At 35.4% G+C, this 16,638-nt stretch overlaps 1 protein-coding gene across 8 annotated transcripts in view; it reads left to right on the top strand.

Annotated features, from left to right (window-relative positions):
- LINGO2 (leucine rich repeat and Ig domain containing 2) overlaps positions 1-13,074 on the top strand; it is a 1,340,276-nt gene extending 1,327,202 nt beyond the window's left edge. For all 8 annotated transcript variants that reach the window (XM_058445803.1, XM_032164210.2, XM_058445802.1 and 5 more), the window contains one exon: positions 10,008-13,074. In XM_058445803.1, the coding sequence (XP_058301786.1) occupies positions 10,043-11,863 (1,821 nt within the window). In that variant the 5' untranslated portion in view covers positions 10,008-10,042 and the 3' untranslated portion in view covers positions 11,864-13,074. The remainder of the gene's footprint in view (positions 1-10,007) is intronic.
- The last annotated feature ends 3,564 nt before the right edge of the window (positions 13,075-16,638 follow it).

The raw sequence follows: 16,638 nt of genomic DNA on the forward strand, positions 1-16,638 counted from the left end.
ACCTAATGCTAAATGACGAGTTAATGGGTGCAGGAAATCAACATGGCACATGGATACATATGTAACAAACCTGCACATTGTGCACATGTACCCTAAAACCCTGAAGTATAATTAAAAAAAAAATAAAAAAAAAGTCACCCCACAGTTTGTGTGTTACAGATGACTGAATCACAGCTTAAGGAAAACAGCAGAAAGTTATACTGTGAACCAGGCAAAGGGTACTTGCTGTGGGGAAATTATTGCTGCAAGATAGGGAATCCTCCATGGCAAAGCAAATATTGTCTGTTTAGATACTTCTCAGGTCATGTTTTATTGAATATTATCACTTCACCTCTGCTGCCAGGAAATATTAGGCTTCAAGTGTGTTTCCAGTGGACTTGCGAATACTGAAACATAATTATTTGAAAATAGTTTCAGCTCTAGATTTATTAACCAGAACTCTTGTTTCTCAACTTATTAGACTAGAAGAGCAACCAGATTTTAACAGCTTGTTTTTTAAAAAATCTTAATTTCAAAATGGAAGGAAGCTGGTTGTTCCTGTTGTTCTCTTGAATATTCTCCTTTCATTCATATATTTTAATATCTTATTTTCTGAAAATTAAAGAATGAACCAAAATGAAATAACCCCCAATATATTACCCCAGAAAAGATGACTTAAAAACAAGGAACATTACTAGATACAAATATGGATTCTTCCGAATGATAAATGATTTATACATCAGAAATTGAGCATGTGCTTAATATCAGAGCTTTAACATACATGAAACCCAAACCTATAGAACTTAGGGATATGCAGACAAGTTCACATTCATAGTTAGAGATTTTAATACTCATTTCTCAGGAATTAATAGCATAACTTAGAAAAAATTCATAAGGATTTAGAAGAGCTGAACAACACATTCAACCACATTAGCCTTAATGACTTTTAAATACTGCTTCACCCAAAAAGTACAAATTCACATCCATTTCAAGTGCACATGGCCTGGCAGCAAGATTGATCATATGCTGGTCCGATAAAACAATCTTAATAGATTTCAAAAGATGGAAATTTTTCATAGTGTATTCTCTGACCTCCCAGAATTAAATTAGAAATAATATATTTAGAAGAAGACCTAAACATTTAAGAATAAACCAACTAAATCCTAAAGAAGGGAATTTTGTTGGGGATTTAGAAGATGATTTAGATGGGACAAAGAAGGAAGCACAAAGTAAATTAGAAAATGTTTTCGACAGAATGATACTTTATAAAAAATCAATTTGTGAAATGTAGCTAAAGCAATGTAGAAAGGGATATTTATAGTTTTTATACCTTACATCAGTGAAGAAGAAAGGTCCAAAATTAATTATCTAATCTTAGGAGGCTAAAATGAATTAAAAGACTAGACTGAAGACAAAATAAATAGTCAGAAATAATAAGGATAAGAACAGAAATTAATGAAATAAAAATGGCACACAATAGAGAAAATCAATACAAGCAAAAGTTGGTCCTTTGAAAATTTTAATAAAACTGAAAAAATTCTAGATTTATCAAGAGAAAAGAAAGGTACAACTCACTGATATTAGGAATGAAACACATAACCTCTAGATTTTCAGATATTAGAAGAATAATAAGGGAAGTTTATGACAACTTCAGGCAATAAATTTGATAGCTTAGATGAAATAACAAAATTTCTTGAAACAAATTACCAAAATTGACACAAAAAGGAAATAGAACATATAAATATTCCAATATCTGCCAAGGAAATCGATTTGTATTTTACAACATTCAAACACAGAAATTCTAGGGTCTGTTTGGATTCGCAAGTAAGTTCTGCCAAATATTTTTAAAATAAATAATAAAAATTCTATACAAACTCTTTAGGAAAAAGAGAACAAAAATCAAGGAACAATTTCTAACTGGCTTTGTGAGAACTGTATTGCAGTAGTCCCCCCTTAACCACAGGGTATACGTTCCAAGTTCCCTGGTGGATGCCTGAAACTGCAGACACTACCAAATCCTACAAATACTATGTTTTTCCCTATGTATACACACCTATGATAAAGTTTAATTTGTAAATTAGGCACAATACAAGATTTTAAAAATTGCTAATAAAATAGAACAATTATAAAAATATACGATAATAAAAGTTATATGAATGTAGTATCTCTCTCACTCTCCCTTAAAATAACTATTGTACTCACCTGATTTTGGACCACAGTTGACCATTAGTAATAAACCACAGAAAGCAAAATCATGAATAAGGAGGGACTACTGTACTCTGATACTAAAAGTATATAGATACATCACAAAGAAACTAAAAACTAGACAAAAATTCTCATGAAATAGAAAAACTATTGACCAAATATTAACAGAACAATTCCAAAAAATATTACAAATACAATATTCAATAAATGACAAAGTAAGGTTTATCCCAGAAGTGTGAGGTTGGTTTAATCTTCAAAAATTAATCAGTATTACTTGCCATATTAAAAGAATAATGGAGAAAAACAATAAGATCATCTCCATAGATACAGAAAAGCATTTTTTCATTCCGTACTCACTTGTAATTTTAAAAAATCTTAGTTAAGAAAAAAACACTTCCTTATCTTAATGAAGGTCATCTATGAAAAACCCACAGCTAACATCAAACTTAATGGTGAAAAACCAAATAATTGTCCTCTAAGATTAGGAAAGGAAGGAAGATAGCTCTCAGCACTTATATTTGACATTGTACGAGAGGTACTAACAAATGCGAAAGACAAAAAATGAAGGTATACAAATTAGAAAGGAAAGAATGAAACTGTCTTTATTTTGAGACGACAAAATATTTGTTGAAGGAAATTAAAGAATACCTAAAGATATGAAGCTCGTACAACATTCGTGGATTGGAAAGTTGTTCAATACTGTTATAATATCGATTCTCCATAGATTAATTGAATCGACACAATTTTTGTCAATATCACAGAAAATTTCTTTAGAAATCGTCAAGTTGATGCTAAAATTTATATGGAAATTCAAATGATCTAGAAAAGCCAAAGGATTTTTGGAAAAGAAGACAAAAATTGGATGAATAACACCATCTGATTTCAAGAATTAAACTGATGATAAAAAGCTACAGTGGCTGGGCGCAGTGGCTCACGCCTGTAATCCCAGCACTTTGGGAGGCTGAGGTGGGCAGATCACAAGGTCAGGAGATCGAGACCATCCTGGCCAACATGGTGAAACCCTGTCTCTACTAAAAGTACAAAAATTAGCTGGCCCTGGTGGCGCGTGCCTGTAATCCCAGCTACTCGGGAGGGTGAGGCAGGAGAATAGCTTGAACCAGGGAGTCGGAGGTTGCAGTGAGCCGAGATTGCGCCACCTCACTCCAGCCGGGTGACAAAGCAAGACTCTGTCCCAACAAACAAACAAAAAATAAAAGCTACAGTAACCAAGACAGCCATACTGGTATAATATAGTACAGATGTACATACTGTTATCTATTCTGGTGGAGCAGAATAGAAAGCAGAAATAGAGATGTACATATATGGTCAATTGATTTTTGATAAATGTCCCCAGGTAATGTTATAGGGAAAAGAAAGTACTTAATTATTTTTATTAACTTATTTATATTTTTGTAGAGACAGGGTCTCACTGTCACCCAGACTGGAGTGCAGTGGCAATCACAGCTTACTGCAGCTTCAAACTCCTCGGCTCAAGCAATTCTCCAACCTCAGCTTCTTGAGTAGCTAGGAATACAGATGCATGCCACCATGCCTGGCTATTTTATTTTCTATTTTTGTAGATATGGGATCTTGCTCTGTTGCCCAGGCTGATCTCAAACTCATGGCCTCAAGCAATCCTCCCACCTCAACCTTCAAAAATGCTGGGATTACAGGTGTGAGCCACCATATCTGGCCAGAAAGGAAAGTCTTTTTAAGAAATAGCACTACAAAAAAACTAGATAGCTGTAGGAGGAAAATAAATCATCTTCCCTACTTAATACCATACACAAAAATTAATTCAAAATGGATCACAGACTTGAATGTAAATAATAAAACCATAAAAATTTCCAGAAGAATACATAGAAGAAAATCTTCAAGACATTGGCATAGACAAGGAGCTCTTAAATAGAAACCAAAAAGATAAATCATTTAAAAAAAAGTTAAAATAGATTTAAATTTTAAAACTTCTGCTCTTTAAGAAATATGAAGAAAACAAAAGGGTAAACCATAGATGGGCATAAAATACTCACAATACATATATCTAATAAAGAACTTGTATTTAGAATATATACATAACATTTATAGCTCTATAATTTAAAAATGCAATTAAAAGTGAGCAAAATGTTGAACATAAAATATACCAAAGAATCTACCTAAATGGGTGATAAGCAGACAAACAGATGCTCGGCATTGCTAGTTATGAGGAAAATGCAATGAGATAATATAGTCCCACAAGAATGGATAACACACATTCTTGTGGATAGTCCCACAAGAATGGCCAGGCACGGTGACTCATGCCTCTAATCCCAACATTTTGGGAGCTGAGGCGGGCAGATCACCTGAGGTCTCGGGAGTTCGAGACCAGCCTGACCAACATGGAGAAACCCCGTCTCTACTAAAAATACAAAATTAGCCAGGCATGGTGGCGCATGCCTGTGATCCCAGCTACTCAGGAGGCTGAGGCAGGAGAACTGCTTGAACGCAGGAGGCGGAGGTTGCAGTGAGCCAAGATCATGCCATTGCACTCCAGCCTGGGCAACAAGAGTGAAATTCTGTCTCAAAAAAAAAAAAAAAAAGTCAGTATCCATGTCGAAGGGGATATGGAACACATGAAACTCGCTTGCATTGCTAGTGGAAATGCTGAATGCTATAATCTCTTTGGGAAATGATGTGCCTGTTTCTTATAAATACTATACATATTCCTACCCTATGTATAGGTATGTATTTCTAGGTATGTATTTAAGAAAAAACATAAGTATGCACAAAGATGTCTATATTAATATTCATAGCAGCTCTTGGACACAGCCCAAGCTTCCAAAAATAATTGAATTGATAAGCAAGTTGTGACAAAACAGAATACTACCAGACATAAAAAAAGAACAAATTACTGTTACATGCAACAACATGAATCTCAAAAACATTATGCTGAGTGAAAGATGCCGGACACAAGAGTATATATTATATGATTTCATTGATATAAAATTATATAAAATGAATACTAATCTATAGTGACAATGCAGATCAGTGCTTACTTTAAGCCAGTAACAGAGGGTGGGATAGACTGAAAAGAGGTAAAGAGGATGATGATAATGTTCTGTATCAGATTGTGATGGTGCTTACAAAGGTGTAAACATCTTTCTAAATTCATTGAGCTGTATACTTAAAATCAAACCATTGACACGTTTTAAGTTTGCTTCTTAATTTAGGTGGCAAATATCACAATCTTTACTACCTAAAAGTCCACCTTCTTTGAGGTGGAGAAATTGATGAGGGAGGAATAATGTCAAGGTAACTAAATAAATTATAATTTTCTATGAATTATTCTGTGCATTAGACATTTAAATACATGACTTAGTTGAGCCTTTTTTTAAAGGCCATGCAATTTTATCTTTTATTGTAAAACATATGCATGACTTTTTGAATGTCAAAATAATTTCAAGGACATCAGTAGACGTTTCTCAAAAGAAGACATACAAGTGGTCAACAGGAATATGAAAACAAAATGCATGCTCAACGTCAGTAACCATCAGGGAAATGCAAATCAAAACCACATTGAGAGATCATCTTACCCCAGTTAGAATGGCTATTATTAAAAGGACAAAAAATAATTTATGCTGGTAAGGATGTGCAGAAAAGGGAACTCTTTAACACTGTTGGTGGAAATGTAAACTAGTACAGCCACTATGTCAAACAATATGAAAATTTCTCAGAAAAACTAAAAATAGAACTCCCATATGATCCAGCAATCCCACTGCTGGAACTGTAAGTCCATTAAACCTCTTTTTCTTCCCAGTCTTGGATATGTCTTTATCATCAGCATGAAAATGGAGTAATACACAGTATATCAAAGGTATATCTGCACCCCCAGGTTTATTGCAGCACTATTCACAGTAGCAAAGATACAGAATCAATCTAAGTGTCCATCAACAGACGAATGGATAAAGAAAATGTGGTACATATATACAATGAAATACTATTCGACCAAAAAGAAAATATAAAGTGTTTTTTGCAACAACATGGATAGAAATGAAGGCCGTTATATTAAGTGAATTAAGCCGAGCACAGAAAGACAGTGTCACATGTTCTCACTCAAATGTAGGAGCTAAAAACGTTGATAGCATGGAGGCTGAAAGTAGAATGATAGATACCAGACACTGGGAACTGTGGCCAGGAGCAAGGGAGGAGATGAAGAGAGATTTGTTAATGGATACCAACGTACAGTTAGACAGAAGGAATCAGTTCTAATGTTCCACAGTAGAGTGACTGTAGTTAATAATATATTGTGTATTTCAAAACAGCTGGAAGACTTGAAATGTTCCCAACACATAGAAGTGATACCTACTCAAGGTGATGGATACTCTATATACTCTAACTTGATCATTACATTCTATGCATGTAACAAAATATCACATTGTCACATAAATACGTACAAATATTATGTATCAATGAAAAATATTTCAGAAATTATCTTTATTTTTCTAATTATAAAAGTAATACAGGTACATTTTTGAAAAAATTCAGAATTCATAATGTTATAAAAAGAAAGTGAAAATCACCATTAATCCCACCACTTCAAAAAGTTAGTATTGTCAACATCTTTGTTATTATCCTTCCATTTTTCTCCTTTCATACATGTTTGTATATTCATATATATATAAATATATATGTTCATACATACAAATGTGAGTACAGCATATATAATTTCATTTTCCATGTTAAGTACACAGTTGTATTAGTTTGTTCTCATGCTGCTGTGAAGAAATACCCAAGACTGGGTGATTTATAAAGAAAAGAGGTTTAATTGACTCACAGATCAGCATGGCTGGGAAGGCCTCAGGAAACTTATGACTGAAGGGGGAAGCAAACACATCCTTCCTTATATGGCAGCAGGAAGGAAAAGAATGAACAAAGAGGGAAAAGCCCCTTATAAAACCATCAGATCTTGGGAGAACTCTCATCATCACAAGAACAGCAGCATGGGGATAACCACCCCCACTATTCAGTTACCTCCCACAGCATGTGGGGATTATGGGAATTATAATTCCAGATGAGATTTGGGTGGGGACACAGCCAAACCATATTAGCAGTCAAGGGTTACAGTGTATTGGCTAGATGGTATTTTACTTTATGGCTGTTTTATAACTTACATAACTAAATTCCTACTGTTACATATTTCCATTTTGCTCTATTATAGGCAAACCTGTAACAAACATATGTATATTAGTTCACTTACTTTCTAATGATACATTTCTAGAAATAGGAAAAAAAAGAGTCAAAAGAATTAACATATTGAACTTAAATATATTTAAATCTAGTATATCAATTAATGTCCAGTTTTTATTCCTTATATCAGTATGTGGATGTTCATTTTCTTCTACCTTGTTAATTCTGGCTAAAAATGATTATCAAACTTTATCAATATGACAGGCAAAAACTACATACCCCCTATTTTTAAATTTGCATTTCTTTGCTTACTAGTAGTTAATCACCTTTTCTTATACTTATTGGCTATTTTTAATGTTATTATACTCATTTCCTAATTTTCTATTGGCATTCACCTTTTTATCTATTACATATGTTTTAAATATATTCTCCAGTTTAGCAATCACATGTGCATGTTATTTGTTATACCAAGTTTTAAAAATGTGTACAACAGAGTCAATCATTCCTTCCTGGCTTCTAACTTTATTCACAGAAAATGCTACTTAACTCTAACATTATAAAATTGTTGAATTTTCTTCTAGTACATGTTTTCTTCTTGCATTTGAATCCTTAATTCATCTGGAATTTACTTTATTGGAAGAAGTAAAGTTAGTATGCAAATTTGCCCACGAAATATCAAGCCAATCATTTGTATTTTTCTCACTGATTTAAAATGCTGCCTTTAACATAAACTGGCTTTTCAAATATATTTAGATATAATTCCTTACTTTTTGTTTTCTTGACTTTATTTTTATGTAAATAGCATGCTGATTTATTATTATAGTTTTGTATCTTATGTGTGAATGCATTGTATGGCAGGTGTTTTCATAATTTTTTTACGGTTTCTGATTATTTTCATATATGTTTTCTTCCAAATGAACTTTAGAATTAATTTTTCGAGCTTAAAACATTATTCTTTGTAATGTGTGTTCTATGGAAAAAGAAATTAATGTTTTTATAATATTTAATCTTTCTAAATACATAGTACATCTCTCTTTTAGTAAGTAATTTTGATTCTTGATAGGGTTTAATAGTTGTCATATTAGTTCTATGTATTTCTTGTTAAGTTTATACTAAGGAATTTGATGTTTTTGAGATGCCATGACTGAAATAATTTAGTATTTTCTAAATGGTTTGTGTAGACAAGAAAATTTTTTTAAAATTATATTTATTTTGTAGTGTGCTAAGTCACTTATTCTACTGTTCTAATCATTTTAGTTTATTTCCATTGGTTTTCATGATAGACATTAATTTGATCTGTGAATAATGATAGTTTTGCCACATATTTTCCAAAAATTATAGCTCTTATCTTCCTAATTGATTTGCTAGCACTTTCTGGGTTTTTGCCTTGTTTCTACATTTGGAGGAAAATTTTCTAGTGATTTAGTGATTCACCATTAAGTTTGATCCTACTTGTTATTTTTTATTCATAAATTTGTTTACATATAGATATGCTGTTGTAGACATAGATATATATGTAAACACTGTAATCGGATAATTATTTTTTTACTAATTTTTCTTTACAGTTCAGGAATGAATGTTGAAGTTTATGAAATACTTCTTTATCTAAAAGTATTGTTTCAAACTACTGAAGCTTAATTAAAATATGGTGTTCATGGATAAAGTGTACCCCTGAGAACCCCAAGTTGAAAAGCAGAGCTCAGTAATATACCTCTTATTATTCAGTTGGATTCAGTATCTGCTAAACTATCCACATTTAAAACATACTCATTTCCGTTCTCATTTGCTACCTATTTAATTTCACTTTAACAGGTCCACTGAGTTTGTTTGAATGTGAAAGAGGGATAGTTCATTTATCATTAAATGATATTTTTTTCTGAAAATTATTTATCTTCCCATTCCTCAATATTTATCTCAAAATCATTTAAAAGAGCATTTTTATTATAGCCATCCTGTATCTTGATTCTGCCTCATTCCTATGAGAAACACAAAAACAATACAGGGATACTTTGAGGATCTTTTGTTTGCCTCAAATAAGAAAATCCATTCATAAATTAAAGTGTGCTAAATTATGAAAGATGCATACATTAAAATTCAAAGGTTAAAAGTAGAAAATGTATACATGAAGAAAAACATTCCAACACCTTGCATTGAATATAACTTTGTTTTGTATGTTGCACCTAAAGGCCTGATATAGAATGAAACTTCTGTTAGCTTTGTTTTGAATAGACGATGATATCCTAAACATTAGTGATGCTGACACTGATTCAAACTGAACTGCTTTCTTAGCTGTTGACCTGTTTCTTTCATTTGAATTAAAATCGAGCCTTTGAGTGTGAAATTTATACTGTGTTGTCTCACAGGCTGTGTCACACATTATCTTTATACTTGTCAAACATTGAAATTGTCATGACAACTCTGGGAAGCTATTACTATTATTATCCCCATTTCACAGCCAGGAAAACTAAAATACAGAGAGATTAAATAACTTGACCAAGAACATGTTACTAAGAGGGTCATCCCTCAGGTTTATGCCCAAATCTGATTGATTCCAAATCCAGCATCCTTTCCATTACACTTGCTACCCTATTTATGCCCCTTCACCTATTTCTATCCTAACTCACCTTCTCTTCCTCCCTTCTTTTGTCCCTTCCATGCAGACCCGTGACCAAGGTGTAGACTAAGAAGTGGAGTCATGCTTCACACGGCCATATCATGCTGGCAGCCATTCCTGGGTCTGGCTGTGGTGTTAATCTTCATGGGATCCACCATTGGCTGCCCTGCTCGCTGTGAGTGCTCTGCCCAGAACAAATCTGTTAGCTGTCACAGAAGGCGATTGATCGCCATCCCAGAGGGCATTCCTATCGAAACCAAAATCTTGGACCTCAGTAAAAACAGGCTAAAAAGCGTCAACCCTGAAGAATTCACATCATATCCTCTGCTGGAAGAGATAGACTTGAGTGACAACATCATTGCCAATGTGGAACCAGGAGCATTCAACAATCTGTTTAACCTGCGTTCCCTCCGCCTAAAAGGCAATCGTCTAAAGTTGGTCCCTTTGGGAGTATTCACGGGGCTGTCCAATCTCACTAAGCTTGACATTAGTGAGAATAAGATTGTCATTTTACTAGACTACATGTTCCAAGATCTACATAACCTGAAGTCTCTAGAAGTGGGGGACAATGATTTGGTTTATATATCACACAGGGCATTCAGTGGGCTTCTTAGCTTGGAGCAGCTCACCCTGGAGAAATGCAACTTAACAGCAGTACCAACAGAAGCCCTCTCCCACCTCCGCAGCCTCATTAGCCTGCATCTGAAGCATCTCAATATCAACAATATGCCTGTGTATGCCTTTAAAAGATTGTTCCACCTGAAACACCTAGAGATTGACTATTGGCCTTTACTGGATATGATGCCTGCCAATAGCCTCTACGGTCTCAACCTCACATCCCTTTCAATCACCAACACCAATCTGTCTACTGTACCCTTCCTTGCCTTTAAACACCTGGTATACCTGACTCACCTTAACCTCTCCTACAATCCCATCAGCACTATTGAAGCAGGCATGTTCTCTGACCTGATCCGCCTTCAGGAGCTTCATATAGTGGGGGCCCAGCTTCGCACCATTGAGCCTCACTCCTTCCAAGGGCTCCGCTTCCTACGCGTGCTCAATGTGTCTCAGAACCTGCTGGAAACTTTGGAAGAGAATGTCTTCTCCTCCCCTAGGGCTCTGGAGGTCTTGAGCATTAACAACAACCCTCTGGCCTGTGACTGCCGCCTTCTGTGGATCTTGCAGCGACAGCCCACCCTGCAGTTTGGTGGCCAGCAACCTATGTGTGCTGGCCCAGACACCATCCGTGAGAGGTCATTCAAGGATTTCCATAGCACTGCCCTTTCTTTTTACTTTACCTGCAAAAAACCCAAAATCCGTGAAAAGAAGTTGCAGCATCTGCTAGTAGATGAAGGGCAGACGGTCCAGCTAGAATGCAGTGCGGATGGAGACCCGCAGCCTGTGATTTCCTGGGTGACACCCCGAAGGCGTTTCATCACCACCAAGTCCAATGGAAGAGCCACCGTGTTGGGTGATGGCACCCTGGAAATCCGCTTTGCCCAGGATCAAGACAGCGGGATGTACGTTTGCATCGCTAGCAATGCTGCTGGGAATGATACCTTCACAGCCTCCTTAACTGTGAAGGGATTCGCTTCAGATCGTTTTCTTTATGCGAACAGGACCCCTATGTACATGACCGACTCCAATGACACCATTTCCAATGGCACCAATGCCAATACTTTTTCCCTGGACCTTAAAACAATACTGGTGTCTACAGCTATGGGCTGCTTCACATTCCTGGGAGTGGTTTTATTTTGTTTTCTTCTCCTTTTTGTGTGGAGCCGAGGGAAAGGCAAGCACAAAAACAGCATTGACCTTGAGTATGTGCCCAGAAAAAACAATGGTGCTGTTGTGGAAGGGGAGGTAGCTGGACCCAGGAGGTTCAACATGAAAATGATTTGAAGGCCCGCCCCTCACACTACTGTCTCTCTGTCAATGTTGGTAATCAGTTAAGACAGTATGGCACAGTAAATTACTAGATTAAGAGGCAGCCATGTGCAGCTGCCCCTGTATCAAAAGCAGGGTCTATGGAAGCAGGAGGACTTCCAATGGAGACTCTCCATCGAAAGGCAGGCAGGCAGGCATGTGTCAGAGCCCTTCACACAGTGGGATACTAAGTGTTTGCATTGCAAATATTGGCATTCTGGGGATCTCAGTAATGAACCTGAATCTTTGGCTCACACTCACGGACAATTATTCAGCATTTTCTACCACTGCAAAAACAAAAGAAAAAATAAAAAAGAACAACCTACAGTGTAGGATTTACATATTAAAAAGACACATTTGTCTAAAACATACTCTACAGAAAAATTTGTATCTATGATTATCATTTGTTAAAGCCTTGCATCATACCATATTGTTGGTTCAGTACCACAAAGAGATCAATATATTCTTTTCTTCCTTTTTTGAAACGTATATGCTGTACATGTTTTAAAGCAATATGAATGAGAGGTTGTGCTTTTAGTTACTCACCACTATAGATCCAAGTGTGATTTCACCTTCCGTTACCTACAGATAACCCTGAGACTAGATCCCTGGAGTTATGGGCAGAGATATTTTGAGAGATGTGTTTGTCTGATGTAGGATGCCAAGAAACAGGACCCAAGGCAAAACTGCTCAACTCTGTTAACTTCTGTTACTATAAATAAAGGCATGTGCCTAGTTTTGATACAGAATGGAATATTTTTTATACTTGTAATAATATCACACTGGACCAGTTTACTGTAACAAAGCCCTTGGTTTCTCCAGAAGGTGGTACACCACTAGATGTACCTGTAAAATGCAAGGTAGGTGTTAATAATGAAAATGATTCATTTAATCACTCTTTGAATTTACTTTCCACAGTCACTATTAGCGGGTTAATAGAAAATGGAAGAAGAGGTAGTGGTTACAAATAACCATAGGATAATATTCACCAATAGCTAAGATCAAGAATTCAGATGTTCAAAAGCTCTCTGAATAAGAAAGAGTTCTTCTCAGATGCCAACACAAACCAGGGTGATACATACATAACATGATGTTAATGCAAACAAGGATTTGTTTAAAACATGATAACTGCCTGCGTGCTAGATTGCTGCTAGTCAAGGGAACATTTAGCTACTGCCACTCTGTTGTCTACTTGAATACTGTACACACAATATTATCTTGAATAGACAACTTCGGGGTTTCTTCCTGCTTCCTTACCAATTAGATTTTGGGTTTTACTTTGAAAATTATCTTGTATAATAAAGAGGAATTTGTCTTGTTTTCTAAGAACTGAGAAAAAACAAGGTGGATTAAAAAACATTTAGTGATTTTTTTTTCTCCACTGAAGAAAAAGCAAGGTTATAGCCCTATAAATATGTTAAGTTGTGCTAATTTTTTTTCTTCTCTCTGACCCAAGGATACTTGTCCAATTCAGTTTGTATTAATAACTGTTACTCAAAGTTAAACATCCCAGTTTTTAAAAACTGATGTCATGCCATGACCACCAGTGATCTGGTTCAGAGCAGGCATAGTTTCATTTGGCTAAATGTTCAGTGAATGACTTTCAAAGCATATGGTTATGTGATCTGAGAGAGCATTGAATGTGGACTGTGTTCATGCAATGTCAAATATTTAATCAGCATAGAACCGATAGGAAATACCTATACTTTTCCCATTTCAAGAGGGATCTGAAAATAGGTCATGTTTTTAATAACATGTAAGCTGGAGTAGAAACTCTCTGGGGTTTGCTTCTTGGCATATTGGATTGGCGGGTTGACATTCAAAAGGCTGGCTTTTTTTAGTCTGAAATTTGAAAATTTGAAATTTTGAGGAACTGTAATAAAATTAAATTGACCCCAATAAAAGTAGGATAAGCCCAGAAATTATTTTGCCAATCAGATAGCAACAGAGTTAAACCCATTTCTCCCCTAATAAAGGGTTGAAAGTATGATGAAAGATTGAAGAATTGCCTGTTCAAGTCATTTTTCATTTGACTTTTCTGATGATTATCATAGATCTTTTAGAATTTTATTTTCCATTTGTGCCAAATACCTTATACCAAACAATGCAAATCAAGCTCTGCTGCAAACTCTATCACAAATCCAGCTTGTGTGCAAATGGAATATGGGGTCTTTCAAATTTAAAAATGAACAAAGTGTTAGAGATTTCAAAAAAATTTCCAAAAGTTGATAGAAACTATCTTTATTTTGCAGCATTGTGTGAAGTGTAGTATTCAACTAATTGTCATAAAAGAGAAACATTGAACAATTAATAAGAGGGCTTTGTGATTTTGACTGCTCTTTTGTCAAAATAAAAGTTGGCCAAAAACAGCTGAGTGAAATGAAATTGGACTAAAATGTACCCATCCATGAAAAAGATGTAGTTAAAAGGTTTCGTTATTATTCATTTTATTGGAAGAAAAGAGAATGGATTTTCTCAGAGGTCCCATACTCTGATTTATGGAATAATGGTTATTTAAGATATTTCTAAGCATTCTTCCAAAAAAGTCCTGTTGACCAATATATCAGGGAAATGCATTCTGTAACCACCGTTAGAGATTCAAAATCTCTATGAGCCTAATAAATCCTCCGAAAAGTCCTGTAAACAAGAATCCTGTTTAATATTGTTTATCTTCAGGCTTCACTAATTTATATGAGCAGAAAGCACTTCTTTTCATGCCATAACTGTTAACATTTTCAAAAACTACAGCTCCACAGAACCCAGATTCGTCAACTTCAGAGTAGTAGTCTTCTGAAGTATTCCTAAACCTAATGCTTCTAATAAGAGTAAAATTATTGTCTGAATTGGCCTCCGATAGACCACCAAAAAAATATTGCCTGTGTCAGTGCTTAGATCATAAAAGTATATTGACCAGATATTTTCAGGGGAATTGGCTACTTTTTGCCTGAAGCATCCATCATAGTAATGGATTAATAGGTAATTGAATAGACATTTAATTTTCTACACTCTCACTATCTGAGCAGATCTTGGGTTCCTTTTTGTGCGTGCAAAGCTCTGGTATCCATTGACAGAAACGCTGGTGCTTTAGTACTCAGTTTCACAAAAGGATTCATGAATTTTCCCTCATGGCTTCTGATTACCTCTTTGTTTTATCAACTAGACCATGGTAGAGCATAACAGCTCATAGCAGCACAGGGACCAACTTACTCGCTTAAATATGACATCTCTGAGTCATTTTCTTCCCAGAGGCTTTGTTTCAAAGTATCCCAGAAAGAAATACTGTTGTTTGACTCAGCATTTCATTCCAGTTGGTTTTCATTCCACTCTGGTTTTGCTCAACTTTCTCAGCAATTTTGCTTGTTACTGACAACTCCCTAGTAGGAAAAACACATTCAGAAGTTGCCCTACAGTATTTAGGATGGATTCTTTTTTCATTATTCTGTCAAATATTCTGTGCTCCTCAGTTCTTACAGGAGTCCAGAAGTTGCAATCTTCTGTGACAATTTAAAAAAGGATTGTTTAAATGTCACTTGCATTGAGGCCTGACTTTTGTCACTTTACTCTGGTACAAACACAGGTATTTTTATATCAGAGGAACAAAAGAGAGAATGTGATCTTGGAGAAATAAAATTGAGTAGAGTCCCATGTAAATTAACTTATATTTCCAGGGTCTCTCTTCATCTCTGTGTCAAGACATTTGTTTTAAATTCAGGGGATGTGCTCAGAAGCCATTCAACACTGAATATGTCGTGAGGCTTTCTAGGAAAGAAAAAAATTACATAATTTTCAGCTTAGAAGTCTAAGACCAAACATAAAGATATATCAAGTATTTAAGGAAGGTTGGAGAGAGACACTTGACCCATGTTAATCCTGTTTTCTTTCTTGCCAATTTTTATAGTTATCTCCTACCTGAAGAAGAATCAGAGATTATGTTCTTCCTTGACTTTCACTGGTGTCGTTTTTATGCCTTTTTTCTATGACCCAGTCACCTATATCTCACATGAGCTATCCCAAATGGATTCTGTGGCATCTGAATCTAGTAACAAAACCTTGGGGACCAAAGGCATTCCTTCTACTCAGCACTTAGGTAAAGACTTACTATCTCTATTACTACAATTAACATTCCCTGTTTGTTAGATTCATACATCATGTGCCTGGTTATTTCCATTGATTTTCCACCATTGGCTTTGGGAGCTCCTTTTAATTCCTTTCAGCCAGAACCCTTGATGTTTTTCTGATTGAGGAGTTTGGGGATTATTCTGCCTTTGGGTGTAGAAAGGAGGAATGAAATATTATTTGTTTGATTTTTGAATTTTCTATTTTGGTTAGGCAACAGAGGGTGTTTTCTGGTACTTTGGCAAACACTTGACATGAATCTCTCAGTGATACTCCCCTTTTCACCTTCAAAAGCCATTCCCAAAAGAGCCTTCTCATTTACACTCCAGCTGGGAAAGGACAGCTTTACAACATAGGTCTACAAGATAAAATGATAGCTGATTGCTGTGATCTTTAGCTCAATTAACCTAATAAACATTGGGTCCAGGGGCCGTATGTCTAGGCTTGCAAGGTTTAGCCAAGTAAACAAGGTTTTAAATCAACAGTTAATGACATGTTTTCGACTCTGAAATTGGTTTGTCTGTTTGGAGAACAGTGAGTGTAACTGCATGTTTTCTCAAAAAATGGTAGGGACTAGAACTTCCTTATCTTGCGTGAGACTTTTAACAAATGGTCTAGGATGAAATGTGTCCAAC

This window comes from Hylobates moloch, unplaced genomic scaffold (genome assembly GCF_009828535.3).
Source record: "Hylobates moloch isolate HMO894 unplaced genomic scaffold, HMol_V3 SCAFFOLD_10, whole genome shotgun sequence".
Classification (NCBI taxonomy): domain Eukaryota; kingdom Metazoa; phylum Chordata; class Mammalia; order Primates; family Hylobatidae; genus Hylobates; species Hylobates moloch.